Source organism: Polyodon spathula, chromosome 8 (genome assembly GCF_017654505.1).
Source record: "Polyodon spathula isolate WHYD16114869_AA chromosome 8, ASM1765450v1, whole genome shotgun sequence".
Lineage (NCBI taxonomy): Eukaryota > Metazoa > Chordata > Actinopteri > Acipenseriformes > Polyodontidae > Polyodon > Polyodon spathula.
In genome coordinates, this window is record NC_054541.1 from 41,928,006 (window position 1) to 41,952,848 (window position 24,843).

General features: G+C 37.0%; 1 protein-coding gene across 2 annotated transcripts; it reads right to left on the bottom strand.

Moving 5' to 3' along the window:
- Window positions 1–3,395: 3,395 nt before the first annotated feature.
- On the bottom strand, window positions 3,396–24,761 carry yaf2 (YY1 associated factor 2). 2 transcript variants are annotated; one of them, XM_041258004.1, is made up of 5 exons: window positions 24,625–24,759; window positions 24,206–24,331; window positions 6,007–6,075; window positions 4,257–4,409; window positions 3,396–3,904 (listed from the first exon to the last, which is right to left on the bottom strand). In XM_041258004.1, exons 1-5 carry the CDS (start codon window positions 24,648–24,650, stop codon window positions 3,667–3,669), a joined length of 612 nt encoding a protein of 203 aa, XP_041113938.1. In that variant the 5' UTR covers window positions 24,651–24,759; the 3' UTR covers window positions 3,396–3,666. The 2 variants fall into 2 exon arrangements, with proteins under 2 accessions (XP_041113938.1, XP_041113939.1); XM_041258005.1 differs by lacking the exon at window positions 6,007–6,075 and having other exon boundaries at window positions 24,625–24,761.
- Between the last annotated feature and the right edge of the window lie 82 nt (window positions 24,762–24,843).

Here is a 24,843-nt window from a genome sequence, read left to right on the forward strand (position 1 = left end):
TTACTACACTATTGATTTAAACATTGTGATGTCATAAGCAACATTCCTCCTGAACTATTGATTATAGTCTATAATCTTTGTGTTTCTTTTTCATATGTTTTATGCAAACATACTGATAAACCTTTGGCACACACATGGTACCCTCAATCCAGTGAAGATCAAAATATTGACACAATCAGCCTTGGGGGCAAGATCTGGGCTGTTTTAACCTTTTAATGCACAGCCCTGGGAGCAATGAAATAGGAATTAAACAAACAAATCAAAAACAGTCTACTGTTAGGATAGCTTTGTTATGTCTTTAATATTATACAGGACAAGGGTCTGTGAGACTGGGACACAAATGAAGTGTTTAGTATGGAACTTCTTTCACCCATAATGAAATTACCATAGGGTGTATTTGCAGAAATTAACTTGTCTAATGCCACATTTTTATTTTCATGCGTCTCAAATCCTTGTGAATTGCATTTAGTGTGAGTGCCATCTTTAAATAACTTCAGTATGTGGTTCATCCTTAGGAGATGTGATTAATATTAATTGATGATAACGTTTTTCAAAAGCAATGGGCCTTGGTTATAGCATTGTTGAGTTGTGATTCCAGTGCCACATACCCGGTTCTGGACACACACACACAATTTTCCAACTCTCAGCCTCTCTTTCTAATTAAATATAGGTCTACGCCTTTAGGTGGAAAGGATCAATGTTCATTACAGGCTCACAAGTACTATGCTCGGCAAGAACGCATCTGTGCACACCACCTGAGAACTGCAGCATTTGGCAGAGGAAATGCAGCTTAGATTTTGAATGTGTCCACAGAGGATAAAGGTGCTGTTTTTGTTCTATTAGGGATATTGCTATACGATTTAGTCATTTACACAAAATTGTCCCCGATGTGAAACAAAGACACATGCAATTTGATTTAATTTGTAGCCTACTATAGAGCATGTCTTTGAAAGTAACATATTTTGAAAGGCTGAACCTTTTTATACCTAATTATTACCGGTGTCTTTAAGAACTCCAATAAACAGAAATTCTGTTACAAATTAATGTCAGGAATAAACCATGAGTTTCATCAGTGGACCATTTGCTTTGAACCGTCTGTAATTTAAAGTGCTGATCGAATAACAAATGCAGTCTGCAGCCCCATCCTTTATCTTCCACTACGATTTCCTGAGCATCATTAAAAAGTGAATAAATTAAACTACAGGGGAAAACGGGTCTGAATTGGAATTGAAATTACAAAATGTTTTCTGTCCTTTCAGCGTACTCGTCTGTAACCCTTTTCCAAATAAGGCATTAGAAGGTAAATGTACCAGTGTTTCCTGCATTAAAGCAGGTGGTGGTGGTGGTAGGAGTCAGCTGACTAAGCAGTGTTCTTGGTTTGTATTGCTGCTTGTTTGATACGTCATAAGATCATTTTATCACGTCTGCTTGGTGATATTAAAATGCCTTTGGATAAGGTGAAACAAAAGATAGCGCAGGGTTTATATCAAGTAGTGGATAACAGTTCAAGAGGTAAATCAGAAGTGTGGAAAAACCTGTTGTTATGCTTTTGTGCAAAAGCACAGGTATCGCTTCCTTTCAACTGGTGGCACGAAAGTAATATATTTTATAGTAAAGTAAGTAGAGACAGTTAATATGCTACTATGTTAAAATATATCCAAACCACTAGAGAAAGCTACTACGCTGTATAGCCTATTGTATAAACTCAATCTGTGCAGAACGGTAAGCTATCTGTGTGTGAATGTGAGCGCGTAAGAGTCAGTCAACACTGGCTGTTTTACCTTTTTTTTGTAGGTAAAGGACAAACACTTGCGGGTTCAGGTCGGGACGGGTCACGGGTAAGAAGACGGTGCTGCAGCGGGTTGCAGGTTTGGGTTGGGTCCTGTAGTAGCGGGTCATAAAAATCTGACCTGCGCGCAGGACTCTGGCTTGAAGTCTTTTCAGAAGGTTATAAAAGGATATAGTGGGTTTTGGTAAATAATTACATAAGCAGTAAAAGAAACAGATAATAAATTACACTTTCCAAAAATGGAGACAGTATATCTTGAGTTCCTACTCTTTAATGATGTAAACGCCTTATCTTATATGTTTGAAAATATAAATGGGACACATGATTCTCTGGGTTCCAAATTGATAAAGTGTAATAATCCCATATTGAAGCATAACAAAACAAAAATGTAGACACTGTAATCAGTTGTATTTAGGATGCATTTTACTAAGGTCTATAATTTCATTTTATTTTGTGATCATGTCTATATTATAAACCACTGTAATGACAAACTAGAATCTAGAATATAAAATGAACGGGAAGCAGATCAAGATAGGTAATTTCTAAACAATGAATTTATCAGTTCAATCTTTTACTTACAAACTTTTGTTCTGACAGTAAAACAATATTATTATTACGCGAGATGTTCATATACATATAAACAGCACTGTTTGGTAAAACCAGCAAAATAACAGAGTGATGTGTTCTATTAAAATAACATGTGATGCAAAACATTGGCAAAAACTTATACAAATATTTTTTTTTTCTTAATTAAAGAACATTTTCCCCATTCAGCCACACCAAGTACCAGCAGGTGCATTGAAACATTGAGAAAAGTCTCTGTTGTTACAACAGTTAATCAGGTCTATCAACGTCTCTGTATACTTACAGCAAGCTGCTTCACATTTTTCTCTTGTAATGCATATTAGGCAGTCTGACTTGTTTTCTTTAAACTTGTACCTATTTCATGCCATAACAGTCCAGGTTGGAAACTGATAGAAAGCAAGAGACTGAAAGTTTATATTGACATTAAAACACTGAAATTGATGTAAAATACTACCACATTTACATGACACTAACAGTTGTACCTTTGGGTACGTAGAACAGATTTTTTTTTTGTTTGACTGTATGTATAACAAGGGTGGAATAGATTATACCATGTAACAAATATATATAATATATATATATATATATATATATGGGGGTATATATATATATATATATATATATATATATATATATATTTTTTGTTCCTGGGTAGTAAGTGTTATTTCCTAATTGCTTATGCCTCAAAAGTATAGAAAATGGCTATTATTCCCCACAAACTTTGCTTTTGTGACCAGGACAGTGATATTTCAAAATATCACTATTTCCAATGAGAAAACGGGCAAATGTGTGTCTTTTCGTTCACATAAAGTCAGAAAAAACAACATATGAATCCAAATTAACATGTATTTATACTAAAGTAATACAAAAATGACTACAAAAGATTTAGAAGCGAGTAGTTTTTAGAGATTTACAATTATACTGTATTTACATTAAAAATAGTGAAAAATATTTTGAAATATCACTGTCCTGGTCACAAAAGCAAAGTTTGTGGGGAATAATAGCCATTTTCTGTACTTTTGAGGCATAAGCAATTAGGAAATAACACTTACTATCCAGGAACAAAAATTATGTTACATAGTGTTATTTATTAACTTTTCAAGTGCACTCAAAATTGGCATTTTATTTGAGAATTGTAAAAGTCACCGGTGTGTGAAACATTCCAGAAGACTTATTCAATGTGCACCAACATTGCCTGCATGTCATGAATGTGTGGTGTATTCTGGGCTGAAATTTTGACTTGTGGTATATCTTGGCTTAAGATGTTTGCCCGTTCCAAACTGATATGCAGTTTAGTGGGACTCTCCATTGACTAAAGATCCTTCTCCCCGAGGTGAAGACGACCTTGACATTCCTCTTTCTGTGTTGTCAGAACTGGAGCCACTTTGACTGTGCTGATCAGCAGATGTCGCACTGGAAGTAGGCGTGGACTTTGTTTTCTCCTTAAAGTCTGTGATAATAACAGTCAGGTCTCCTACTGTGACTTCCAAATGTTGTGCACTGCTCCTATCCACATTTTTTAATCTTGGCCTAAATAAGCAAAAAGGCAACAGGCAGATTTGTTAGACACACCAAACATCAACAGAAATTACAACTTCAACTTTTCAACTGTGCTGAAAAGTGAGTGTTTAGGACAGATATAGTATGTAGGGAAGTTAAGTGTACCATGCCACTTCCCAACCTACTTCAAATGACATTGTGAGTAATCAAATGAAGACTGTTACTGGCTATAAGATGGAACATTTACTTAAAAACAGAAGCTGTCACAATATGCTGTCGGAAACTGACCTAAACCAGAAACACATTTTATTAAGATCCAAACTTTTTTTTATTGTCATCAATGTTGATTATTTTTTTCTAATGTTATTATAGTTAGAATTACCTTGTTTTCTTGTGACTGTTCTTTTTGACTGTAGTTTCCTTTTCATTTTTTTCCTTTTCTGCTTTGTCTTTTTTCTCTTTCTTTGGTTGTGTGGGAGAAGCAAACTGCTGGGTTACTTGCTGTGCAACCAACTGGGAAACTGGACGGGGTTTCCTGAAAAAAAAAACTGTTATTTAAAACCGGGAGATCTACAACAGACTCCTGACACACTATTGATATAAACAAAAGAATGCCAATATCAATAATAACATCCTTGATATCACTGGTTGTGTAGCATTTCATTTAAACAGCTGGCCACAGGATATCTTCTCTTTGCCTTCCTGTATAAAAAAAATTGAAATTAAATCACTTCCATATGATTTGTTAAACACCAGCTAATATCAGGCACCAGTACAGTTGCACACGAATGATTCATACGCTTCAGGATGACACGTGTATGATAGCTCAAGACTGGACAAATCTATGAACATACAAACATTATTTTGCTTGGAAGAAACATTATGAAATACATGACTCACCAGAAAAATCAAGTATTTAGAACACAACCATGCGATTCAGTTTTTATAATGTTTCTATAAAATAAAAAAAAAAAATAAAAAAAAAAAAAAAACACACACACACAACATAATAATGCCCACCATAGTTGCAAAATACTTGGCAAACCGCTATAGTGTATTGTTTTTGCAGATGAGATGTTTTCCGATTGGTGCAAGGATTAGTGTCCAATTATAGAATGTATTTCTCTGCAGTGGAGACTCCAGAATGGAGCAGCCACTTATTTGAAGCCTGGCAGCTTTCAGTATTGCATTTTGTACGTTATTAATGTAATGTAGACTGCATTAATCTGGGAGCTCATTCAAGAACGTTTGTTTAAAATAAACTTGCAACGGTTACATTTTTATGTTAATCTATATATATATATATATATATATATATATATATATATATATATATATATATATATATATATATATATATATATATATATATATTATAATTCTTTATATAAATCAAACAGAAATCATTAGGATATATTACTTGATATTATTTTTACTTCAGCGATTCAAAATGACAGTTTCATTCTGAAGATTAACTAAACCTCTTCTCCTTCCTGATCATACAAATGTTATTGCCAAAACTTGTATGTCACATTAATTAATTTTTAGGGACCCCTAAAAATGGAGGTTCCCAAATTGCCAAGTAATGGTCAACTTACATACATGGTCTTTAATATGCGCAACATACACGTGTAATGTGTGTGATTATATATATTATATATATATATCTATAAATATATATATATATATTATATATATATAATATATGTGTACATGTGTGTGGGGTGTAGATATATATATATTATATATATAATATATATATATATATCGATATATATACTTTGATTATAATTCTTTATATAAATCAAACAGAAATCATTAGGATATATTACTTGATAAATTAGCAGAACTGGATGTTAGGAAACCAAACTATAAACTGACTTGCAAGGTTTTGTCAGAACAACGACATAATATTTCTTCAACAATTTGCCTAATCATTAAAGAAAGTTTATTGAAATATTTTGAAAATTGCAAAATTAAACAAAACATAGCCGATACACTCCTGCTGCGACGTTCTACTGGCATTTAAGTGTTTCTTTTAGCCATGGTCCAACCTTCCCAGCAATGCTGTTCATGTAACTCCAATGACAGGGCCTTAATTTATGTTTCCCAATGTAAACAAACCCACCTACCCCCCTCGTAGTGATGGGACGCCTCGCCTTCTTGAATCTTCAATTTTCTCTATACGGAGTGCTGGCCGCCTAGATGATTTGTTATGGGAGAAAGTTTTTTTGTGATTGAATACAAAGAAAACATAATTCAGGCAAACCCCCCCCCCCCCCCCCCCCAAAAAAAGCAATTTCGACACCCAATATCATTTTAGTAAAATAGTTACGTTTAATTAAAAAATTATATATATATACCTCGGATATATAGATATATATATATTGGATATATTATATATATATATATATATAAATTATGCATCAATGCTAGACAATTCCTAAAACTATAGTGCCTAATAAAAGTGTATTAAGAGGTTATATAGATAGACAGATAGAGATAGGTAGGTAGATGTGCTAAAATATTAGAAAAAAAATTAAACAAAGGCTGACATGGCTAATTTGATCAGAGAGGAGTGTAGCAAGTGCACAAAAGAGGTTTCTTGAGCAGCCCAAATCACACACAACAATGCTCCCCACATACAGCGATGGGACAAACAATTTTAGTCATTTTTGCATCAGGTAGGAATAAAATAAAAACACCTCAATTTTTCTGAGAACTGTGTTTTTAAGATCTAACCTTGTCTTCTTTTTTTTTTTTTTTATATATATAATAATTTTTATATAATATGGTTTTACCAAATTTAAGTGGTGATTTATTCTAATAATTATGTTGGTGTGCATCAAAATGTAATTTACACAAACCCATTTTAAACTGCCCTATTAAAAAAAAAATCCATCTGTTTTTTTTTTTTCTGCCATGGTATGAACATACAGTACTTACATCCCCCCAGGATGTATCTTAATCAAATCACTCCCTTAATGCACACAGTCCCATTTTGCATTAAACAGGTGAGCCCTACAGGCCTCCTAGAGTCACCACCAAAACTGTCTTCTATGCTGTTTCAAAACTGCAGACTAAAAACACATGCAGAAAAAATATGTTAGTCACATTTTAGAATGTAGAGTATTACTGTGACACTGCCCTGAAGACATTACCTCTGCATGTTCTGGCAAACCTCAAATCTTTCTAATGAATGAACGGCATGTTAATGGATGCAAGTTAAAGGGATTCCAATATGTAATATCTTACTAGATTGTTGTTTCTGCTTTGATAATTGAAAACACCAACTCATTTTTCCATCACCTGTACCTCTTAAAAAAGTATGCATCAGATGCTCTCAAAAAATGCATTTCTGATGTCACAATCAAAAATAACATTGCTTATGTAGTAAAGTGTACTAAAACATATTGTATAAACAAACATACAGGCTAATAGAGTGTTCGAGGTTTCTCAAGATCATTTAACTTATCCCTCATATCTGAAGTAAAAAAATTAGACATTTAGAAAGGCTGACATTAAAAACGGTCAGTGTTCTATCTTTTTTTTCCAGTGTCAAATACTTTCCTGCCGTTGAAAAACCATGCATTCTATAAGGTCAGTAAGACACCAAGTAGCAAATGCATGTAAATGGGTCTGTGACAGAAATGCAATGAGTTCTAGTTGTAAATCTCCCTCTCGACCTGTGACCCTGCTAAATAGCGAAAGTGGGTATCTGGGTGGGCTGGTCTGACAGTTTGTTTCCGAAGTCGGTCAACCTGGAAGGAAGCAGTACTCTGTTGCTGGAACGTATTGACCTGGAAGGTAAACTAGGTAGTTATTATTAAAATCTGTTTAGTCGAGGCCGACTTTCGGTCACTTTATGGGTCATCATTCTCCACGCATTTCTGTCTTTGACCGCTTCTTTCAGATCTTTCATGTGCATGTTTGTGTCAGCCTTGATTGTGTCCAGCCAGCGGGTTCTCTGACGCCCTCTTCTTCTTGACCCACTGACTGTGCCGAGCATTAATGCTGTTTCTAGGGAATTAGCTCGCATGATGTGTCCAAAATATGAGAGCCGCTGTTTCGTAATTTTTCCCTCTAACGATGTTTGTGGTTTGACACGTTCAAGGATCGTCTTGTTTATGACCATTGCCGTCCATGGTGTTCGCAGCAATCGTCTCCAACACCAAAGTTCAAAAGCATCGATCCTCCTTCTGTCGGCCTTCTTCGCATGCGTATGTGGAAATCGGAAAAACGATTGCATTGATTATGCGAGTCTTTGTTGCTATGCTGATGTCATTGCTCTTCCATATTTTTGCCATTCCCTGCATTGCGCTGCGCCCAAGTGCGATTCTGCGTTTGATTTCTGGTCCCGATTCGCCACCTCGGTCGATCTTGGATCCAAGGAAGAGGAAATCTTGGACTGATTCGATTTCTTCATTGTCAATTGTCAAGTGGAGTGTACCATTATCTGCTGTTGTCATTACCTTTGTTTTCTTGAAGTTGAGGTTCAAACCCATGCGCTCGCTTTCTTCTTTGACCTTTCGGACCAGATATTCTAGGTCTTTTTCACTCTCTGCGAGCAAAGTCGTGTCGTCGGCGTATCGAAGATTGTTGATGTTCCTCCCTCCAATTTTCACTCTGATCGGTGATTCTTCCAGATTACATCGTCTCACGATCGTTTCGGCATATAGGTTGAACAGGGCCGGTGATAGAATGCAGCCTTGTCTAACGCCTTTTCCGATCTCAAACCAGTCCGTGTTGCCGAATGCTGTCCTGACCGTGGCTTCTTGATTCTTGTAGAGCGATCTTATCAGTTGTTCTAGATGTTCTGGGACGCCCATTTGCTTCAGACATTTCCATAACTTGCCATGGTCAACGCAATCGAATGCTTTGCTGTAATCGATGAAACACATATACACATTCTTTTGATATTCGCGAGTCTTCTCCATGATCCACCGCAAGTTTGAAATTTGATCTCTGGTTCCACGTCCTTTTCGAAATCCAGCTTGCACATCAGGGAGTTCCCTCTCGACAGATGAGGCCATGTGTTTTTGAATAATCTTTAGCAGGATTTTGCTTACGTGCGGTATAAGTGCGATGGTCCGATAGTTGCAGCATTCTTGCATGTCGCCCTACTAGGTAGTAGCTGCAAGCAATAGACGCAGCTGTAATTGTTTACCAAGGGGTCATGTGGGATAGCATAAAAGGGGCCAGAGAAATTGTGATCTTTTCCTTCGCTTGGTTTAAAATATGAGGAACAGGAAGGACCGGGAGATTGTATTAGATATATATAGTTATTCTTAAAAATTAGATGTGAAATCACAAATTCAACCCAGACATAGAAATAACCTACAGTACATATTACTTATGACGCAACAGTTGGCAATTTTATTGTAAATTGAGTACAGTGTAAAAAAGCCTAGAATGGAATGTAAACACAGCATAATTTTCACCACCATCTAAAGTTTGTTCTTGCTAAACAAAAGCTTCTCCAACCCCCTGCCAAGTCTTAATATCAGAACAACACCTGCGCATGATATTCCTGTGTATTTCTGTTGTCATCTCATCTTCATATATTTCTCAACCTCTCTGTGTAGCATTTAGCACCCCCAAGAGAAAAGGCTTATTTTTACATGAAACAAAACAGGATGTTATGTAGCATCATTCATGTAGTGAATTCACTTTAGAGTCATGTTGACAGTAAATTACACAGGTCCTTCACTAGTTCGTTTTTGTGTTAGTCAGATAGGGAAATAACAGAATGTTGTACTTTTAAAATACAACATGACTATTTAATATAGCGCTTCCTTTCTAATTTAGTCATTTAATACTTCACAGCCAATTTATACTAAATAAATACAGATCAATTTACTTTTTTTTTATATTTGTACAAAAAAACAAAAAAAATAATATTTGTACAAAAAAAACCCAACAAAATACAGTATTATTTCCAGGGTAAATTTTGACAATAATCTCACTACAATGTCTGCAGCCCCAGTACCTCGTTTTCTGCTCCATCCTTCTAGTTAATGCTGAAGTGTCAAAACACAGGTCACTGCTTAGGAAGTATTTATAGAAGCATCTTTAAATATACATTTGGATAACAGTATTATTACGCTTCTTAGCACTACTAAATGTGACATTACAAAATGCGTTTTAAAATGGCAAAATACACTATGTAACACAATTTTTGTTCCTGGGTAGTAAGTATTATTTCCTGATTGCTTATGTCTCAAAAGTATAGAAAATGGCTATTATTCCCCACAAACTTTGCTTTTGTGACCAGGACAGTGATATTTTGAAATTTACCTATTTCCAATGAGAAAATGGTCTTTTTGTTCACATAAAGTCAGAAAAAAACAACATATGAATCCAAATTAACATGTATTTATACTAAAGTAATACAAAAATGACTACAGAAGATTTAGAAGTGAGTAGTTTTTCGGGATTTACGATTATACTGTAAATCACTTTCACAAATCAGCCCCCAAATGTAGTCTCCTATCATGTTCTCGTTATACTGTCCTTGGTAGCGGCGTTCAGAGTCCAGTATATCCTGGTGGAAGCACTCGCCTTGCTCCTCCGAGTACGCTCCCATGTTGTCCTTGAATTTATCAAGATGAGCATTAAGGATATGGACTTTGAGGGACAGCCTACAGCCCATTGTGCCGTAGTTCTTCACCAGAGTCTCCACCAGCTCCACATAGTTTTCGGCCTTGTGATTGCCCAGGAAGCCCCGAACCACTGCGACAAAGATGTGCCAAGCCGCTTTCTCCTTACTAGTGAGCTTCTTGGGAAATTCATTGCACTCCAGGATCTTCTTTATCTGTGGTCCGACGAAGACACCGGCTTTGACCTTTGCCTCAGACAGCTTAGGGAAGAAGTCTTGAAGGTACTTGAAGGCTGCCAACTCCTTATCTAGAGCTCTGACAAATTGTTTCATAAGGCCCAATTTGATGTGCAGTGGTGGCATCAGCACCTTCCGGGGGTCCACCAGTGGCTCCCACTTGACGTTGTTCCTCCCCACAGAGAACTCGGTCCGCTGTGGCCAGTCCCGCCTGTGGAAGTGCGCCTTGGTGTCCTTGCTGTTCCAAAGGCAAAGATAGAAGGGAAACTTGGTAAAACCGCCTTGGAGACCCATTAGGAATGCCACCATTGCAGCCTTTTGATGCCATCTCAGAAAAATGCAGATATGTATCCACTTAGGCAGCTGGAACAAAACTGAACTGGTGGGCTTAATGCCCCTGTATTTATACTACTATTTATATTACTGGAAAGTTCTAGAAGTTACTCCAAGTTTACTCAGCACTGAATCTATCTGGAATGTTCTGGAAAATTTTCAAAATATCACTGTCCTGGTCACAAAAGCAAAGTTTGTGGGGAATAATAGCCATTTTCTATACTTTTGAGGCATAAGCAATTAGGAAATAACACTTACTACCAAGGAACCAAAAAAAAAAAAAATTGTTACATGGTGATATCTACTAACTCTTATTCAAGCAAGCAACAAATGTTACTGCTCTTTCAGGTCAATTGGAATTGACAGGACCAGTATTAGTTTACAGAAGAATTCTTCAACTTTTCTGTCCATTCTGGATTTTTATTTTCATTATTGTACAGAAATCTGAGGAGCTTGCAAAACACATGTTAGAAGTATCTCGATGTTAGAACAGGTTAAAGCAAACGTGGCTGCCTTTGTTTGTTATCGGATGATGCCCATAACAGAACACACATATGTACCAAAAGTAAATAAGATTGTGTTGTCAATACTGGCCATAGGAAAGCAAACGTGGCTGGTTATTTGTTTTATTGAATGATGCCCATATTAAGTATCGGTACCAAAAAAAAAAAAGACAGAGACAGATGAACAAGTAACTTAAAAAAATGATGGTGATTAAGTAGATTCAAGAAAATCCTTTTCTTCAATCAGTTGTTAGGTTTATTGAAATATGCAGGGAGTCTGGTCCCAGGTACACGACAAACAGAATACTCATCATTACAATGTTTGCATGACATTAAATACCCTTCTATATAGATGGTCCACCTCCCCTTTCTCTGACACTTAACCAATGGCCAAGGTGCAACACATTATTCTGTTAATTTATTGTGTGTGCATGTGTGGTCTAGTGTGACAACCTCTGAATTCTTCACACTCCTGGAGACAAAAGGTCCATAAATCTGCCTTTTGTTATCTTCTTGCGACCCCTTTGATCCCAGTGGCATTATCTCTTTCGATCTCTCTGAAGTCTTTAGAGCCTGTGCTAATTGTAGTCCACAGCATTGTTATCTTGTTAGCTTGCAGTCAATGCTGGGCAAGAAGCTTGTAGACACAAGGTCTCTACCAATTGTTAGCAGTACATGCAATTTGAACCAAACAGTCTGCTATCTGCAATATTAGTCTCTTTTCAGAAAAGAACACCAGTATAGCTCTGCCAGTCCACATGCGTAGCAAACTGCTAATCAATTCTCTATCCATGTTTTCCAACAGTATTTCCCAAGATTCCAATAACCCTGACAGCTTGTGCCAAGTACAGGGTGATTAGAAAGTAAGCTTGCCACATCAATGCACCATATCTCACAAACTGTAGGGCACAGGAAGGCGAAATTGCATATGGTTGTTAAGGGAACCATGTGGATGTAAATGCCAGTTATATGTTTTTGTTACCAGGTGGCGCAACTATGACCTACCTCTGATAATCACAAGTGTTCAACATGTGCGCCTTCATGATCCAGAATGAATAGAATTCGTTTGACAACTGACATTACGGCAGCATTACCCATCTCATCAGGTATGCTGCCCACCTCCCGGACAATGGCACCTTTGAGGTCTGGAATTGTGCGGGGGTTCCCTCGGTACACATGTGACTTCAGGTACCCCAATAACTAGAAATCTCCTGGTGTATGGTCCAGTGAACGAGGAGGCCATTCACAAGGAAAGTGACTTGAAATGATTCTGTCCTGAAAGTGCTCCTGCAAGACGCGTTTCACCTGGTTCCCAATATGCGGATAGGCACCCTCCTGCATGAAGACTGTAGTGTTTATCACATTTCGCTGCTGCAGTATAGGAATGACGTGGGTTGTCAGCATGGTGTAGTATCGTGCAGCAGTGACTGTGCAGGTTTGAGGTCCCCTTGGATGGCTCTTCAAAAAAGAACGGTCCAATAACAAAGTTAGTTGTAAAGTCACACCGCACTCACTTTAACAACATGTAGGGGTCTCTCAAATGTTGCATGTCGATTAGTCTCCGACCACATTACACAGTTGCGCGTGTTCACAGTTCCTGATTGGGTGAAGTGCGATTCATCCACTGGCAGGATATTAGCAGGCCACTGGTCATCCACTGCAACAAAAAACTGACATGTCTGATGAAATGTGTCTCCTCCAATTCCTGAACATAATGCAACTTGTATGGAAATAAACAAAGAGCCTTATGAACAGCTGAATTGGGCAAATCCATGTGGCGGGCGACAGCATGTGTGCTTGTGCTGGGGTGTTCTGCTACAGGCATGACTGATCTCAACAACTTCGGCTGGTGTTGGTGGTCTGTTGCTACGAGGCTTATCACAAATACAACCTGTTTCCTCTAATTTTTTGATTAACTTGTGAACAACTTTTGAACACAGGCCGTCGTGGATGTTATGCACTCTATGGTATTCACCGAGAGCTGCCTTGGCATTGCTTCCTTTGCTGACAGAACTATTTAAACCCACTGTACTGTAGTATGGAAATACATGGCAGTAACCACAGTGATGCCCCTAGTGACAAAAAACTGCCCTGGGGACACAAGAGTTCAACATCAGTGGGAAATATGATCACCAGATCGAGACCTAGTCAAAACTCTAGCTGCTGAGTTTTGAACATACTGCAATTTTTTAGGGTGTTCTTGGTAACCCCTGCAAGCAGGGCATTACAGTAGTCAAGTCTAGATGAGACAAAGGCATGGACCAGTTTCTCCACAGCAGGCATAGAGAAAACAGGGCATAGCCAGGCAATATTCATAAAATGAAAAAAGGAGATTTTGGTGATATTCCATACGGGAGGCTCAAAAAAGTTAAGCTAGAGTAAAAAATGACCCAAAAATTTTTCATTTAAGAGTAAAACTCACTCATTCTATATACCATCAATAGCCATGTCACTGTTAGATTTACACAGTTGGTGTGGAGAACCTAGTAACATGACCTCATCAGCTTGGAGATGGAAATTAACACCATGATGTCTAAGAATTTGAGCAAGTGGGAACATATATACACATATATATATATATATATATACACACATACACTAAATAGAAGAGGCCTAAATATGGAGCCCTGGGGAACCCTAAGGAAACCGTCCCAGTAACAGACCTAACCCCACCCAGAGAGACAAAATGCTTTCTTTCCGAGAAATAAGAGCTAAACCAACTAAGGACAGTGCCAGAAATGCCAAATAGGCTCTCTAACCGAGCAAGTAGAATGTTATGGTTTACGGTACAATTATTCAATTGTTGTGCCACAACACATTACAAAATTTGACAAAAAAGGCAAAATTGACATAGACCTATAATTACCCAGTGACTTGGTTTGTTTTTTCGGCACTGGTATGACTGCAACGATTTTAAATGCTGAAGGCACAACTCCAGACCTGAAAGACTCATTGATGATATTAGTCACCAACGGGCAGACAGCCAAAAAGCAGGAACGAACTAGAAAAGTAGGAATGGGGTCTAACAAGCAAGTAGTGGGTTGGAATCAATTCAGTCAGGCTTAGGGAGGTAATCTGGGCAAATCGAATAAAGGAAATACCAATAAACTCAGGCAGGGTAAAATGAAATAATTAGTGCGTCAAAAACTGGAAGTTAAAGTGTAATGTTTTCAATCTTGGCGATGAAAACTCTAAAAAATGATTACATACTTTGAGAAGCTGATAATGTAGACAAGTGGTTTGGCTATAACAAGCTACTTATAGTGGAGAACAAAAGCCTCGGGTTACCATGGCCATGCTCAATAAGTCTAGAAAAATTAGTGGATCTGGTGGAGGCAGTAACATCCCTATATTGATAAAGGTGTTGTTTCCAGACCTGAAAGCGCATAGTTAACCCGTAGTCCCTCCACTTATGTTCAAGCCTACGGCAAGCTGCCGTCACAGCGCACTGATCCGATGCCAGGGAGAACAGGTTGTGTTTTTTCAGGGGCGGTATTATGAAGAATGGTAGTCAGGGTGTTATGGTAGAGCTGAACCATATCCTCCAAAGTGTTCACCAAGGCGAAATTTCTAATCACCCTGTATACTCTGACACTAGGTTTATGTAAAATGTGACACACGAACAGAGAGACAGAAAACAGAGTGCTTCCACATCCAGTAACCCTGATATACCAACCAACATTTAGACAGACAGAACTCCATGTATCCACAGTTCAGAGGCTGTCAGTATAAACTCTGGAACTAAATTAAACTCTGTGAATTGTGTCAATGTTAGAGAGAGTTCATGTGAATCTCAAGCAAGCCAGTTTCTATGACATGGGATTAACATAATATTATTCTCCTTGCAAATAACTTTCACTGTCAAAAAGGATAAAATGTAATTATAAATTGTAGTCTTTCAGTGGTATAATGCAACATAAAAATATTTTTTATGAGGAGTCATAAATTGTGATTATACAAATATTATAACTGAATAGTAATAATCCCCCCACTCACTAATTCTCCCCCCCGAAAAAAAACAGGAGAATTGCTTCTTTTTTCTTATTAATAATATAATCTGCTGTGCTTTTCATGCAACATTTACCTGTAACTGAAATGGTCCATATTAAAAGTAGGTGTTATTTTCATTACTGAACTCCCCAGTTGGTAATGGTCCAATTGGTAATGGAGCAGTCCCTACAGAGTTCTTTAATCATAAAACTCAAAATTAAAAATCGGGGGTCAGTAGCATAATAAAGTAACAACAGTGTGTGTGTGTGTGTGTGTACATACACACACACACACACACACACACACACACACATATATATATATATATATATATATATATATATATATATATCATTTCAGGTTTTGGTTGTCAGTAGTTTGGATAACAGAATACATCCATCCATGTATTAAGAGCAGACAGATTTACTTTAACTTAACTTAACTTTTTCTTTTTTTTTTTTTTTTTTTTTTAAACAGACAATGTTAATCACATTCATGCTATGACTTCACGTACTTTGTTGCAAACTAAAGAATGATGTATCTACAGTAGTTTGGCCAGTGTGGTGTTGAACTGTGGTTTAGACGCATGACTCATCCATTGCTCAGTGAAATAAATTAAATGGTCTTGGAAAATCAGGGAAAATTTCTACTTATTCCCCAATGAAATATGAAATGAAGTACAAGCATACTACAGTAATTAGAAATGTCTGAATCCTACAGAGATCCAACATTTTTTCTAAAAGCACTAACCGATTGTCTAGGGATTTCCATCAACCATAACGTGAGACCCAATTTGCTTTTAAGAAAACTTAATACACAATTTGTAGCTAACGTGATTATTGTATTATAATGGTACCATGGATAACAGTTTGACTATTTTTAAATCACAAAATACAGCCAATGCTTTTAACATTGCTCTGTATAATTGGCAAAGACCTAATTCCGAATATGGAAACTTACTTGTATCGTAAATCTTTTAATGAATGTGTGTGTATGTTGGCCAATGTATTTTTGAAATGTATAGATCTGATCATAAAAGTAAAAAATGGAAGTGCAACTTTTTTTAACTGACTTAATACAACATCATTAGACAACAGTCAAGTTAACCCTAATATAATATCATATCTAATATCACTTAAAATAATATAAATAGTATCTGTAGAAATACCCATGACCAGGAGTAACTGGTCTGCTGTTGACTGTGGGAATCACAGACTACAGCTGTGTACCAAACATAAATACCACAGAGTTTATTTAATTTACCCAAACAGTAGCAGATCAAAGCCATTTATTAAATTCAAGTCAACTATTAAAAATAGGACAGAAAGACAGTAAACAGACTTGCAGTACTTAAATCCAGCACAGTTTAGATGCACAGACTAGACCCCAATATCTCAAAACCTGCCATCTCATTGGCCCTCCATGTTTCAGGGCTCAAACCACATGCTAAGTGTTTTCTCTTTCACAGTGTTTGGCGCACTTCTGCAAAAGAGGTTCCAGCTTGCTTTCCTGGACACATAACTTAAGGTTATCTCTAGTTTCCATTTAGAAAAGGCCCCTAGTGGCCAATTTGAATTGAAGTACTTGATGGTTGTTAACTCATGGGCATCATGTTAAATAAAGAAGCAACCAATCAGTAAGTGGATTTTTAAGTGAACTAGGAATTCAAAGATAAATAAAAAAGAGAAATGATAGAAAGAATACGTGTATTACCTCTTGTAAAACTACACATTTTCAATTATATCTTTTTTCACCATGGACAAAAAATAAATAAATAAAAAATAATTACCCCTTAAACCAAGTGTTTCTGTTGACTAGGCAGATAAAGAACATACACATTTTTGAAGCAGGCCTGGGAACTATATTTTAAAACGTGGAAAACACTAAACTGCTGAAAAAGATCATTGTTAAAATTGGCAAGTCATTACTTTTTAAAAGCTGCCATAAGGATTGCGGTGCTGGAATTAAAATGCAGTCCCAGTCAGTGTTATGGGTAGAATGATAGACTAAAAGCCAGCAGAAGACAGGCTAATCCACACACACACACACACACACACACACACACACACACACACACACACGTTTCTTTCGGGTGATACCTTTTAATAGGATCAGTTGAATAAGGACATAAAATACACTAGTTTGGAGACCACATAGGTCTCTTCTTAAAGCTGTAAGGGCTAGAAATAAGACATTGCATTACAGTTGGGCTACAGCATTGCCCGGGCTTCATTTTCTAAATGAAATTAAAAAAGCCTTTGATATTTATCATACTGATTAAGCCAGTGCATACAAATGAACCAGGAGCACATACTGCCAAACAGCTGTCTCTTTCAGCTATAGTATCTCTACTAGGCAGATCTACTAAAGTGGTGTGGTGTAAGGACAGAGATAACAGAGAAGAATCTGTACATAAATACTTAATCTTTAAACCCCAGATCTATAATAAGAAAAATCTGTCAGATGTTGGTTCTGCAGAAGGGATTTAAAGCTTAGTTTGATCCAAGATATTGGGGGCTAGGAGTCCTTGTTTACAATTATTCAGGCAACACACAAGGTCTACCTTACATTTTTTGTTAAAATATTAAAACTTAACTTATACTGCATTTTTCAATAAAAACTTTGAAAAATGTTTTTCATAATACATACCCTACTTTTCCAGCAAATAGCTAATTAATATCATAAGAAAGATTACAAACGAGAGGAGGCCATTCAGCCCATCTTGCTCGTTTGTTTGTTAGTATCTTATTGATCCCAGAATCTCATCAAGTAGCTTCAACAACATTACTGGGGAGATGGCTCCAGACTCACACAATCTGTGTGTAAAACAGCCTCCTATTTTCTGTTCTGCCCCTTTATCTAATCTCCATTTAAGACCCCTGGTTCTTGTTTCTTTTTTCAGGTAAAAAAAAGTCCCCTGGATCAACATTGTCAATACTTTTTAGAATTTTGAATGATATTGGGAGAATCTCATCTGGCCCAGGGGGGTTGTTTATTTTAAGAGCGCCTAGTTCCTGTAACACTTCTGCCTCTGTTATGCTAAAGTTATTTAAAACTGGATGGGCACAGGTCATGTGGGGCATGTTGTCCATATCATCCTTTAACATATTTGCTATTTTTTTCTCTCTTCATCTATGATGTGCTATTTGTATCTCTTAGACATTATACATACTCTTTGAATGTTCTTTTGCTGTTATAATATTGGAAAAAACTTTTTGGAATTGGTTTTACCCCCCCTGGCAATTTTCATTTCTATCGCTCTCTTGGCCTTTCTAACTTCCTTTTTGTCTTGCGCTTGCAGTTCTCTTTTTGTGTACTTTGTTCTTGGTCCCTTTTAAATTCTCTGTAAAGTGCATTTTTTCTCCAAATATTTGTTTAATTGATCTACTAAACCCTTTTGTTTTAGATTTTTATTTGTCTACTTGTGATGTATTTGTTTTGTGCCTCTAGTACTACATTTTTTAAAAATAGCCATCCTTTCTCTGTGGATGTTTTCTCTATTTTACTCCAATCTACTTCTGCTAGTCTCTGTTTCATTCCTTCATAGTTTGCCATCATCCATTAACCCCTCGTCAGCAGCAAAAACTGAGCTCTCAGGGAAGGCAAATGGAGTTGAAAACGTACCCACACACAAACGTGGTTATCTTTTTTTTTTTTTTTTTTTTATTGACCAAACGCCATTTTGGACTTCCGAAGTGATTTTAAAATGAACACTTGGTTAATAAACACTTTATATACTGCATATTTTGTGTCGATTGCTCCTTATTGTACACGAAAAAAAAGAAAAAAAAATACAAAAAAATACACTTTATACATTTCAAACAAATATAAATATAAAATAATGAAGAATGAAACGACTCAATATGAAGGTGCAATAATTGGGCTCAGTACAAAACAGACACTGTCTTTTCAATAAAAGTTGATTTGGAGTGAACAAAACCAACATCTTTACAACTATACATCTACGTGCACATACACCGCCCTCCCTTTACCAGATCAACAGTCATGAGTCACCCCCATATATAGTCCTTTGAAATATATAAAAAATAAAAATAAAAAAAATCTATACACATTAAATACAGTGTACAGTGTACTCAATGTTTAAATTGGAGTGTAATTTACGCAACAACCCAAAACCTTATCTGAAGCGCTGCATGCAAAGACAACCTGTGATCTTCTAAGTCATGAGAATCATTTAAAACTCACTGGGGTGCATTTGCACTCCTTGCTGCTGACAAAGGGTTTAAAAAAATAAAAACAAAATCAAGCTCCTTACAAATACACTGGGACTGCATCAAATTTCTCTACAAGAAATAATCCAAAAATATTTATGTATTACATTCTATAAATGTAGTAAGCTTTACATTGTTTCTTCTTTTAGATTACAAGGGAAAATAATATTTCTAAATATAGATGCAATATTTATATTTGCTGGTCTCAATGCCCCTTTGGAACGACCAGAGGCTGCCAAGGCCTTCTGTTGATCAAAATGGTGCTTAAGACTGATGGTGAAGGAGCAACTATAATTTACTCTTGTCTGCTCCTTTCCCTGGAGGTCATATGCTCACTAAATAAAGTTGTTCCCCTGCTCAGTGTGATAAAGATCAGGGAACCTGATTAATAACTTAGCTGAATTCACAGTCCATCTTCAGTAACTGAATTAAGACTCATGACCTTTTGAGGTTTAAGATCAATACACCAGTAGACTTGCACACCACTTTTGAAACCAACTCTGTTAAGTGGGCTAGTGGTTTGCTCCTACACCTCTGTGCATGTCTTGTCATAGTGAAAGCAGTACACTACAGCCCCTGTGCAGATCCTTCTTTATATTAAAACTGTTCCTCTTTCTGAACCTCTGAGCTGCATGAACGAGAACAAGGTTACAAAAGTGGCAACTACAAATGCAAATTCTCCATGGGCAAGCAATTTATGTATCAAATTAGAATATGTGGTTTCAATGGAAACTACAATGTCCCATAAATGCCTCACAGAATCACACACATATTTATATATATATATATATATATATATATATAGCTCTGGAAAAAATTGAGACCACTGCAAAATTATCAGTTTCTCTGGTTTTACTATTTAAAGGTATGTGTTTGGGTAAAATGAACATTTTTGTTTTATTCTATAAACTACTGACAACATTTCTCCCAAATTCCAAATAAAAATATCGTCATTTAGAGCATTTATTTGCAGAAAAGGACAACCGGTCAAAATAACAAAAAAGATGAAGTGTTGTCAGACCTCCAATAATGCAAAGAAAATAAGTTCAGATTCATTTTTAAACAACACAATACTAATGTTTTAACTTAGGAAGAGTTCAGAAATCAATATTTGGTGGAATAACCCTGATTTTCAATCACAGCTTTCATGCGTCTTGGCATGCTCTCCACCAGTCTTTCACATTGATGTTGGGTGACTTTATGCCACTCCTGGCGCAAAAATTCAAGCAGCTCGGCTTTGTTTGATGGCTTGTGACCATCCATCTTCCTCTTGATCACATTCCAGAGGTTTTCAATGGGGTTCAGGTCTGGAGATTGGGCTGGCCATGACAGGGTCTTGATCTGGTGGTCCTCCATCCACACCTTGATTGACCTGGCTGTGTGGCATGGAGCATTGTCCTGCTGGAAAAACCAATCCTCAGAGTTGGGGAACATTGTCAGAGCAGAAGGAAGCAAGTTTTCTTCCAGGACAACCTTGTACTTGGCTTGATTCATGCCAAAGCTGCCCGATTCCAGCCTTGCTGAAGCACCCCCAGATCATCACCAATCCTCCACCACATTTCAAAGTGGGTGCGAGACACTGTGGCTTGTAGGCCTCTCCAAGTCTCCGTCTAACCATCAGACGACCAGGTGTTGGGCAAAGCTAAAAATTGGACTCATCTGGGGGTGCTTCAGCAAGGGTGGAATCAGGCAGATTTGTCTTTGTGAAGGACGCATGAATCAAGCCAAGTACAAGGTTGTCCTGGAAGAAAACTTGCTTCCTTCTGCTCTGACAATGTTCCCCAACTCTGAGGATTGGTTTTTCCAGCAGGACAATGCTCCATGCCACACAGCCAGGTCAATCAAGGTGTGGATGGAGGACCACCAGATCAAGACCCTGTCATGGCCAGCCCAATCTCCAGACCTGAACCCCATTGAATACCTCTGGAATGTGATCAAGAGGAAGATGGATGGTCACAAGCCATCAAACAAAGTCGAGCTGCTTGAATTTTTGCACCAGGAGTGGCATAAAGTCACCCAACATCAATGTGAAAGACTGGTTTTTTCCAGAGCTGTATATTGTGTGTGTGTGTGTGTGTATATATATATATATATATATATATATATATATATATATATATATATATATATATATATATATATATATATATATATTTTTTTTTTTACACACACACAGTACCAGTCAAAAGTTTTAGTACACTTGCTGGAAACTAGGTTGTTTTCATAATTGACAATTGTTTTATGTTGTGTATGTTTCTGTAAAATCTTGAAAATGAAAACACATGTTACAATATACAAAACATAAAGAATATCAAAGCAATGTTCAAGAAAATTGAAAATTGTCTCTAAATGTTGGATTCCTCAAAATAGCTACCCTTTGCCTTAATAACAGCCTCACAAACACAAGGCATTCAGTTAATGAACTTGTTCTCTGATTCTGAGGTCACCCTTGGCCTGCCTGACCTTGTTCGGTCCTCATGAGTGCCAGTTTCTTCAAATCGTTTGATGGTCTTGGCCACAGCAGTTACACTTGCGAAGTTCTTGCGACTTGTCTTAAAGATTGACCTTCATTTCTTTTTCTTTGCTTAACTGAGCATATTTTGTCATTTTCTGCTCCCTTACATTCAGGAATGACAAACTTGTGCCTATGCTATCTATATTTATAGTAATCATTGACCCTCACCTGTTAACAATAATTGGTGACAAAAGGTTAATTAGGTAACATGCTAGTTAACTCGGAGAACATCTAACAAAGACACTTATACTTAGGCCAGTGTTCTAAAACTGTGTTATACACATTTCAGACTTAACTGACTTGTGCTTCAGACTGAAATCCCCTTGCTTTTGGTGACCATTTCATTGAAACTGACAAGATTTACATTTTCATTTAAAAATTTAATTTTTGAATGCAATTCACTTATGATTATCAGTTTATATAAGTGCATGTATCATATAATTAAATATTAAGTGTTTATAGACAAGTTTATACAGTTAAAAGCATAGATAACCATGAAAAACCTGGTTTCAAGCAGGTGTACTCAAACTTTTGACTGGTACTGTGTGTGTGTATATATATCAACCCTTTCTTTTCTTTTGCAGCACACACAACAAAGCTTGAATGCTTGGCTATGATGAGAACCCTTTGAGATCAACATCTCATTTCCAAAGGGGTCCCCCAGAAGATAGCAGCAGCAGCACACAATTTCACTTTACTAGAAAGCATATGTGCATATTCCAGCAAATGTAACTTCATGTTTTAGAAACAAAAATACTAATTCATCTAGTTTACAAACAACTTCCGTTAAAAAAATCTAAAACAAAAATAAAATAAAAATCCTGTCATGTTCATCTTCTAGAGGTTCAGGTAAAACAAAATAAATGTTTATTTTAAATGATTAATGGATAGCCCAAAGAAACCTCCGTTTACGTTATTGCTCCCGAGACTACTGGCACTATAGCCACAACTGCATGTTTTGGTATTGATAAGCTTTCTTGATTACTGTTGTTTATAATAAATGTAGGCTAATCATGACAAGCATTAGAAGGTATGTATACTCGATTATAATTGACTGTATTAACACCCTTCGGCTTTCAAAGTATATGGGTTATCAACGTCATCTGTTAAAAACAACATTTTAAATACATTTAGTTGCGCTAAAATAAATGCTATTTCAAAAAGACCAAACTGGTTAAATGCTTATCTGAAGCTCCTTTTCTCCCTCCCACTACTGGAGGCCAAGTCGAACTGCTTTGGTCGTCGCTTGTCACAATTCTAAAATCAACATCAATATTAATGCATTTTATTTTAGAGATTTGTCAAGCATAACCATTCACTCGCCCCTATGGTCTCACCCTTGTGGCATTTTTGGCAGGATGTTGTGGGGAAGCCCTGGGTTTCAGCATCTAGTGATATCCCCCTTTGTACGGGTATCACTAATTTCAAAACCATAAATCGTAACATCATGAAACAAAACAATATAAACTCACACACATACACAATTAAAGATTGCAGCTTACTTTTGTCGCTGGGCGACTGCAATTCATTATATAAGAAATTGCTTTTGACATAACTAGCCATTTTTGATTGACTGCTTTTAGAACTTACACTTAAAACGCATAGCAACATAAGACATATTTTAGTCCCCTCATAAAGGAGATATTTTTCCTCTACGGTTTCAAGCGCCAGATAAAAGACAAGCACTAAACAAGGCACGTATGATTTCCCAGTCTCGTTATAGAAAATCACCCAGCTGGAGTTCATCAATATTTAATTAACACTGTGTTAGCGCAAACATTACCTTTGAAATAATCAATTGCTGTCATAATGCTTCCAAGCCCTTTCGCATTTTAGACAATCCGGAGTAAAGCACCAGCTTTAGTTCACGCAGTCTATGTTGCTAAAACACATGAGATAGAAAGCATAGATGTTTCCACTTACCGTGTTGATGTGCCCTTCCTGACATCACACATCATGCACTTAAAAGCCTCTGCGCTGTTCCTGAATGTACAAACGCTACAGTCCCAGTATCCTTCGTCAGAGGAAGGCTTGGGCTGCCTCTTCGGCCTTCAAACAAAACAGCAAACACAGAACACGGTTTACTGTTGCGGTTACTGCACTTCTATAATCAGCTCTCAACAACTGTTTATAAAGAAAATCCGCGGAACCCGTTTTGACATGAAACCAACTAGATTTACAGTGTCTGTGCATTGACACTGTAATGAAACAGCCCGTCCGCCATGGTTGCTACACTGTAGCGGCTACCTCATTCACACATACTGCGCTCAAAATACTTAAATTATTTACAATGAATGCTTTTTGAGAACATCCCCAGTCTGCACATTCGTGGCGTGCTTTACCTTGTCGGGCTCTTCTTGTCTCCCATATTCCTCAAACCTACTAGTTTGTACTGAAATATGAACAGAAAAATAGGCAACAAAAATGACGAGCGCCCGGATCACACAGCTTCCAGCTGTCGTGGAAACTCCAGTCGAGGAGGTCACGTGGTGGCGGTCTGGCCAATCAAATCGGCAGGCAGTTTCCTGAAAGAGAAACATTTCGGTGAAGGCGGCAGGTTT

Excerpts from the sequence above, each read along its gene's own strand:
- yaf2 (XM_041258004.1), bottom strand. The coding sequence starts at position 24,650 with ATGGGAGACAAGAAGAGCCCGACAAG. Across the intron at positions 6,076-24,205 it reads AGGAAGGGCACATCAACACG|GCGGCCAGCACTCCGTATAG; the intron begins GTAAGTGGAAAC and ends CAAATCATCTAG. Across the intron at positions 4,410-6,006 it reads GTCCCATCACTACGAGGGGG|GAAACCCCGTCCAGTTTCCC; the intron begins GTAGGTGGGTTT and ends TTTTTTTTTCAG.